The sequence below is a fragment of the Rhipicephalus sanguineus genome, chromosome 9 (genome assembly GCF_013339695.2).
Source record: "Rhipicephalus sanguineus isolate Rsan-2018 chromosome 9, BIME_Rsan_1.4, whole genome shotgun sequence".
NCBI lineage: Eukaryota > Metazoa > Arthropoda > Arachnida > Ixodida > Ixodidae > Rhipicephalus > Rhipicephalus sanguineus.
Genome location: NC_051184.2, coordinates 52,680,100 through 52,688,239, shown reverse-complemented (window position 1 = coordinate 52,688,239; position 8,140 = coordinate 52,680,100). Strand labels below are relative to the sequence as shown.

At 44.9% G+C, this 8,140-nt stretch overlaps 2 protein-coding genes across 3 annotated transcripts in view; both read left to right on the top strand.

The window, feature by feature from the left end:
• The window catches only part of LOC119405138 (U2 small nuclear ribonucleoprotein A'), a 456,304-nt gene that overhangs the window by 17,028 nt on the left and 431,136 nt on the right, over positions 1-8,140 (top strand). The window lies entirely within an intron of this gene.
• Positions 1,359-6,705, top strand: LOC119405139 (RNA 3'-terminal phosphate cyclase-like protein). Its single transcript, XM_037671937.2, is given in 4 exon segments — positions 1,359-1,443; positions 1,446-1,564; positions 2,708-2,811; positions 6,481-6,705. Coding segments are annotated over 4 exon segments (435 nt in total). The 5' UTR covers positions 1,359-1,373; the 3' UTR covers positions 6,623-6,705.

Below are 8,140 nucleotides of genomic sequence, written 5' to 3'. Positions count from 1 at the left end.
CCAGCCCGTCCACCTCTCGCTCTCCTCTGTGTGTCAGTGCTCACGTTACTCACCTGTTCCCACATATGTCACGCCTGTGCGAATGAGTTCACTGAACTCCACTCGCGTCCACTCACACTCATGAGCACTCTCACGTTCACACTCATTCCTACTCACACACTCATGAGTACTCACTCACGTCCACCATCACTCATGAGCACTCACTCCCGTTCATACTCACATCTACTCACACTCATGAATACTCACTCACGTTCACACTTACGCGCACTCACCCTCCTGAGCGCTCACTCACGTTCACACTCACGTCACTCACACTCATGAGCACTCACTCACGTACATACTCACATCTACTCACACTCATGAGTACTCACTCACGTCACACTCACGCCTACCCACCCTCATTAGTGCTCACTCACGTTCACACTCACGTCCACTCACACTCATGAGCCCTCACTCACGTTCACACTCACGTTCACTCACACTAATGAGCCCTCACTCACGTTCTACTCACATCTACTCGCCTCATGAGTACTCACTCACGTTCACACTCGCGCCTACTCACCCTCATGAGTGCTCACTCACGTTCACACTCACGTCCATTCACACTCATGAGCACTCACTCACGTTCACACTCACAACTACTCACACTCATGAGTGCTCACTCACGTTCACACTCAACGACTGCTCACACTCATGAGCGCTCACTCACGTTCACACTCACTTCCACTCACACTCATGAGTACTCACTCATACTCACACTCACGTCCACTCACACTCATGAGTACTCACTCATACTCACACTCACAACGTTCAAATGAGTGTGAGTGAGTGTGAGTGAGTGCACTCATGAGTGAGTGTGCCGAGCTATGGGAACAACTGACTCCGATATGATTGGTTTCGTACATGAATTCTGCACCCCTGTTCATCTCTCAGTAAATGGAACTCCTGTTAAATGGAACGCATTTTCCTAGTCCCTTGAGGTTCCGTTTAACGGGAGTCCACTGTGTATATAATAAATTGGAGTAATGGTTTGATCTGTCTGTCTAGAATTCTTTACGAGTACTGCTAAGAGCAAGAACAGTGCTCACGTTCATATATTGTGTACATTCTGTGAAAGAAGTTTACAAGACAGTTAGTTGATTCGTGAAAAAGTCAAATTCCCACTTACACTAGTAACAAAGCTTCAAATTAAAAGTCTCAGCCTGTAATATCTTTGTCAAGTGACACAGTTATCCAGCAGGTCAAAAGCGTCATGAATAGCAGAGAAGGAATTCACATTTTGCTGTGCAGCCCATGTCTCCCTAGCTTTTGTTGCCGGGTAAACTCTACAGTCCTTTTAACTAATGCCTGAACAATTAATGTTGCTAATGTGAATGATTAACTGCACCAATTCTTCTTGTACCAGGTCACCTGGCTTTGGCATCTGCCTGGTGGCTGAAACAACCAAGGTGCCTTCCTCTGTGCGGAAGCCATGTCTAATCCAGCGGGAGTTGTAGAGAGCCCCAGTGTGCCTGAGGATGTTGGAGAGCAGGCAGCTCGCGCGTTGCTCCGTGAAATATACCGGGTGAGAATTCCATTTCAAGCTCTCCCATTCAACATTGACCTTGTTCTGCTTATTAAAGGAGCAATTAACACAGAAATTTCACATGTTGCTTCTTCTGTTGCAGTAATTAGCTAACGCCTCACTTTTCACGGGTACAAAGCTTGTTTGCTCGAGCGCGACGGTTAATTATTTGGAGACGGTTTCATCGTGCCCAGTCGCAGTTTCGGTTTCGGAGAGCGCCGAGAGAGGCGGGACCCAATGAGGTTTTCATGTAAACATAGCTGGCTACGTAAGCACACAAAACTACATGCACATGAGCACCGCTTTGACAACTCTTTTCAACGAAGGCTTCCTGCATGCCGCCATAATCCCCTCTGGGATGGTGTAAATATGTGTGACCCCCCCCCCCCTCCTGGAAATCCATAAAGCAGATGCTCTCTCTTTCTGTTGAAAAGGTCTGCTATGAGAGAGCGCTTGCTTGCAGGGATCACGGCAGCCAACACAAACTCGCGATGCGGTGGCTGGTAGTTGTTTACGTTAAAACCAAGTTGGTGTCGATGCGTGAGGTGGGGCGTTTCGGGTGCAGTTGGGCAACATGCACTGAAAATTGATTTTAAATATGTCCTAACCTATATTAGCCGTTGATATTTTGTAGATTATGCGTGTGTGTCCATACAAACATATCCCACAAGTTATCACTTTCAAAATTTCGTGTCGGCACTCCTTTAATATGGGCCAGTATTAACCGAATTCCATTGTTTAATGAACTGAATCCAAAACCAATTACCAACAGTAACTCGTTCTTGGCTCCAAGAGGCACGCATTGGGCTGAATGAAAGTGACTAATCATTGGTGACATGGAATGGATGTTGTTGTGTTAGTCATAAAGCTTATCGGCTTCGCAGTCATGTTAGTATGTTGTTCTTTATCGACTCAGACTGAGCATGAGTGCACAACACCATGATATTGTAACAATGAAGAATACAATGAAGAATGAAGAATGCGGAAGGTGATAAGGTCACCACAAGGGTGCCTTTCCTATCGACCTTGTGAAAGATGTGTAGATCAATGTGCATTCATTTCATAGTCAGCAAAGTGCTCGTTTATGTGGCAACATTATAGATGTGGAAGGGGCTGAAATTTTACCTTCTTTTGAGATCACAGGGTGGTTGTGTTGACTCAGCCAATCAAGGTCTGGCAGCTGTGTGTATGTGTCTTGGCCCTCCCGATGTCTCCAAGTGCATTGTGGGACCACTTACACCTTACACGTAAGTGCGATAAGAATACGCGAGCATTCATTCATGATTTTATGCATTGTCTTGAAGAATGGCGATAAAATTTCTAAAAGAAAGTGTACAAAGAACACCTATTGACTGGTAAGAATATGTGAAGTGAAGAGACCATTTTTTTTTCCCGGAATTCTTCGTTTGGAATGAGCTGTCGACTTTGTGATAACTCAGGAAGCCTCGCAATGCAAAAAATCGCATAGTCATCATGCTGCATGTGAAACGTCATTCAACAAGCATCAGAAGAAATACAGCAGGCTGTCGTGCCTTGATCTTGAGCCACCCTTGTCTGCATGTTTCTATTGGTCTTTGTGCTTCTAAACCAGCAAACATTGATGCTAACTTTATATATTAGGCACATATTTCAAGTGTAGAGTAAGACGTTGTTAATTTGACCATTAATGAGTAAAATCTGGAAACTTGGACTCATCCTTTGGTCTTAGGCCCGTATTCTGAAATGCTCCTTACCTCAGACCATTTCCTTACTTTATGTGAGGAGCCCTTCATGCCTCCTTATCTTAAGGAGCTCCTTGAGGGATCCAGCGTATTCTAAAAGCTTCCTTCAACCTTCCTTTCCTAAGGGCCGCCTCAGTAAGGTAAGGCGCGTGTTTCACAAGTCTGGGATCGAGAGTACGTGTGAAATACGGACTAAATGTCCGTTTTCAAGCAAGAATAAGGAATATTTTTTAGGCATAACGATGAATAATAACGTGTACACTGCTTTTGTGGGAAATACTGACTAAACGTCCGTTTTCAAGCAAGAATTAAGGAACATTTTTTGTGCATAATGATGAATGTGTACACTGCTTTTTCGCGATATGGGTGCACAGCCTTTTCCATTTACTTAACTTTCACCTGTTGCAGAAGACAAAAACAGGATGGTCGAGCAACCTTGCAGCTCATTGCGTTCATTGATGCATTTCAACGGCCTGTTATGTGGGAGCGAGTAATAATGATCGTTTAAAGAATTGAAGACGTGGGTAAAATTGATTTTCATAACCGAGCAGAGTTAAGCTTGTGAAATCTCCTCACTTTGGTTCAAATTTGACTCGAATTTACTTATGTTCAAGTAAATTATTATGTTTACATTCGAAACAAGGGCGCGTCTATCGGGTCGTGCATCGCGGCTTCATGGACTGACCTGCTTTTTTTTTTTTTTTGCTAAACGAGGAAATCTTACAGCAGCGGTTCCCAGGAACCCAAGTCCTGATAGTATTCAGATATATGTGCACTATTTCTCAGTAGTCTTATAGTGTGGTGCCTCGGAGTTGCATTCTGAGTTGTCACAAATGGTCGGAATATTTGAAGAATGTCACCCGTTGTCATAACACGTGGTATTCCCTACTAGGATTCTGTCGGGTTCCTTGACCTTAAGCTCGATTTCACCTGTGATCATGTTTGCTGGACATATGAGCTAGGCTCGTACAAGCTCAACTCCGCACAGTAAGCTTGTCAAAAGGTTTATTGTTCGGGCTTGCTTCTACAATGCATTAAATAGTCATGCTGCCACAGAGTAGGCGCCAGCTTTCAGGCACAGGTCACTCGCCTGTATCACAACGGATTACTAATCTCAGTGGCTGAGATACTAATTCGCAGAAAAGCAAAGGAGGGTTTTCTGGGCATACATTGTAGCGCATGCGGCTGCACCCCTGTGTTCGCTGAGACCAATGTGATTTCTCTTACCCGGACGACCGCACCTGTCTCATTGTGGAAGCAGCCCGCATGGCATGTGAAGAATGCCATTGTTAGCCTAATCCAAACAAGAACTGCCATTCCTGGAAGATGGCAGCACAAACGGTGGGCGATGAGGGGGGCCTACCGTTTCGCATTCCTTGAGTCTCTTCTTTTTTTCTCCATTCCTCTAAAATCTCTTGTCCTCTTTGCGCTGCGCAATCTTAATGAAAAATGTTGACAATCGTTTGGCCGCACGCTCAAAAACACGCCTGGCAAGCACTTTTCCAATAACGACGAGGATGCAATTAGAGCGAGCTTGTGCAGAAGTGCGAGGCATCGATCGAAAATAAGAAATCGGACACACTGTCGCTGACAAAGTACTGCAGAGAAGCGCCCTTTCAGTGCAAGTAGCAAGGTAAGGAGGCCTGAAGGTAACCCTAGAGCTACCTTAACTTGAGGGAGCACCAAGGAGGGCCTCAGTGAGGGAACCTTAGTAAGGAGCGTTCCAGAATACGTGATAAGGCGTCCTCAAGCAGGCCCCCTCACTGAGGTAAGGAGCGTTTCAGAATACGGGCCTTAGGAGATATCTTCATGATTCAATGGCATTAAACTCGTTAATTTTGATGTACCTGGACGCACAGTAGTTTAACTTAGATGATCCAATGAGCGCAATGTGCCACGAATGTGCAGCACTGCGTATTTTGGTACTTTCACAAGGCAAGTTGTTTTTCATACATTTTTCCTTTATCTCATAAATATATACTAATACAGTAGAACCCCGCTGTTACGTTCCTCACTGCTGCGTTTTCCCGGCTGTTACGTCGTTTTCCGCCGGTCCCGGCATAGCTCCCATAGGATACAATGTATTGGGAACCCCGCTGTTACGTCGTAACTGTCGGACCGTTCCCGTATGATACGTCGCGAAGTGTGCCCGGAGCCGACCGAGTGACTACGAAAGAGAGCGGCCATGGTGCATTTTCACGCAGCTTGGCCTCGTTTGACCGTAATATTAGCCGCATGAAAGGCGCAAGCAACAGAATCTTTTAATTGATGCAAACAAAAGCATGGCCTTCGAGATTCAAATTGCAAAGATGGCGTCTATGACGTAACTGCTCGCGAAAACAAGGCCTTCGAGATTGGCATTTACTATTGACAAAAGCATAGCCTCTGAGATTTGCATTGCACAAACATGGCGTGTATGACGTAATTGCTTGCGAAAGCAAGGCCTTCGAGATTGGCATTCACCTCTGCCATCGCTTTGGCGTAGACTCATCATCATCGTTATTTATCGGAGAACGGGAGGAGTTCGAGCTGGTTGGAGCTCGCATGGTCGTGCGTACGGTTCGCGGTCGGACTCGCCGCGCCGGTTGTGATTGCGTGTGCTTAGTTCTTTCATGCCTACAGCTGTTGGTGTTAAAAAAATCACATACGTTGATTACATTTCTGTGGATAAGGCCGTCCTAAGCTCCGCGTTTCTATCCATCGACTAGATCGCGGCTGAGCGCGCCAATTTTCGTGCTGCTCGTAAGAATTGAAATAAAATTCTGTACCACTAAATATTTTGCCGTTTTTCCTGTTTTTCGGCTCTTACGTTTCCCGTCTCTTACGTTTATTTCCTACGGTCCCTTCAAAAACGTATCAGCGGGGTTCTACTGTATTTCAATTAAAAATACAATTAACACCTCCTGTAGTTTCCCCAGCTTCCTTATTCGTTGGTTTCGTGGGATTCATACATTAGGTAATTTTAAAATATAATGGCCGTCGAATTGCCGAGAGAGTTTCTGGGGTTATTATCAGGTGCACATTGGAGAGGGCCATTTTTTCCCCAAAATATTTTCGGCTTTATCATTTGAACCGAAACAATCACTCATGGTAATGATGGATAATGTTTTCTAAGCGTAAGTGCTTTTGCTGTTTCGCAGCACATATGTAAATGCCACCGCTTAGCAAACAATTTCAGATGTTGTTTTCTTTCAGGATACAAATGCTACGCCACCTGCGAGATTTCTTTGGCGTAACCTTCAAGGTGGAGGGTGACTGCCCAGGGGAGGGGGCACCCAAAGTCCAGCTCACATGTGTAGGAGTTGGATTCAGCAATCTGGCGAAGACTACATCTTAGCATCATCATTACGGTGTCTTCTTGCTCTCATAAGTCCTTTGACTTCATTTCATGTGAATGATACTTGTAAATAAAAATATATATATACACATCAACACTCTATCGTTTCACTTCATTTGTGTTTGTGTTACTTAGAATCATAGGTCGGCAAAAAATGTGGAGCTCACTCAGACTCACTCATAAAATATATTTTGCCCTTAGAGCTCACTCGGACTCAGACTCCCGAAAATTTTCGTCAACCAGACTCACTTGGACTCAGACTCACTGAAATTTTTCTCAGCTGGACTCACTCGGACTCAAACTCACCAAAATATTACTCACTTGGACTCACTCAGACTCGCGGCTCTATCTGAGTGAGTGAGTCTGAGTGAGTCGACTCATGAGTTCGTTAGCATATAATTAGCTTTTTCGACTATGGCGTCTATGCTCTTTAATACCAATATCTCGAATAATTGGTGCTGTATTTGGCGCCGTTTGATCTCGTGGCTTCAGGTATGAGCTATGAGTGGTTGCAATCTAGTAAGGACATTTTTATTGAAAGAGATCACTCATATGAAATATTTTTACCAAGACCTTCCTGTAAAAGAGTTTGTGGAAGGGGTGGGGGGTCACGGCACCTTCCCCCCTTTGTAACTCACGCCTCTGATCAATAAATATTGAGCTGGCGTATGAACACTAGTGCTTTGAGGTATGTGTGAGTCGACGGGTGTATAAACGTGAACCCACATAGGGCTGATAGTAATGCTGAAGTTGTGTAGATAGAACTATAGGTCGGCAAAAGAGTGCGGAGCTCAGTCAGACTCACTCAAGAAATATATTTTTCGCTTAGGGCTCACTCGGACTCAGACTCACTAAATTTTTTCTCAACCGGACTCACTCGGACTCACACTCACCAAAATAATATTCCTCCGGACTCACTCAGACTCAGACTCACGGCTCAATGTGAGTCTGAGTGAGTCTGAGTGAGTGGGAGTCATGAGTGAGTTTGCCGACCTATGCTTAGAATAGGCAGCTTGAGCAGTAAAGTGCTGATTAGAGCACGTTCAGTGATTCTGAATATTATGACAAAAGAGTGAATAGCCCTCTTGGTGAAATACACTCAACATAATGAAATATTTTACTTTTCGTAACTTCACGTCCGTGGAAGTAATGAGTTAAGTGTGAATAATGTAATGAAGTGTGTTTATCTGCTATCTTAGTATTGACATCTCACTGCTGCCACAAGTAACGACTGATGCAGTACTAAATTGAAGCCACTGCAGTGCCACTGGTTGAAGGTCAAGTGGTTGTTTGCGAATGCTTCTTTCAAACTGCATGTCACGTGAAAGCGGTAAAGTTAGCTGTATGTGGCTTCCGAGATGTGCTGACATCTTGGAGGCCTAAAGCCCCAACCACACGTATGCGTTACAACGCGTCAGTGCACGGCGTGTCCTCACCCAGTGCGTGCCCTCTCCCTCCATAGGAACACTACGCGACGCCGACTCTACACGCCACGCGCTGACGGGTTGTAACGCATAC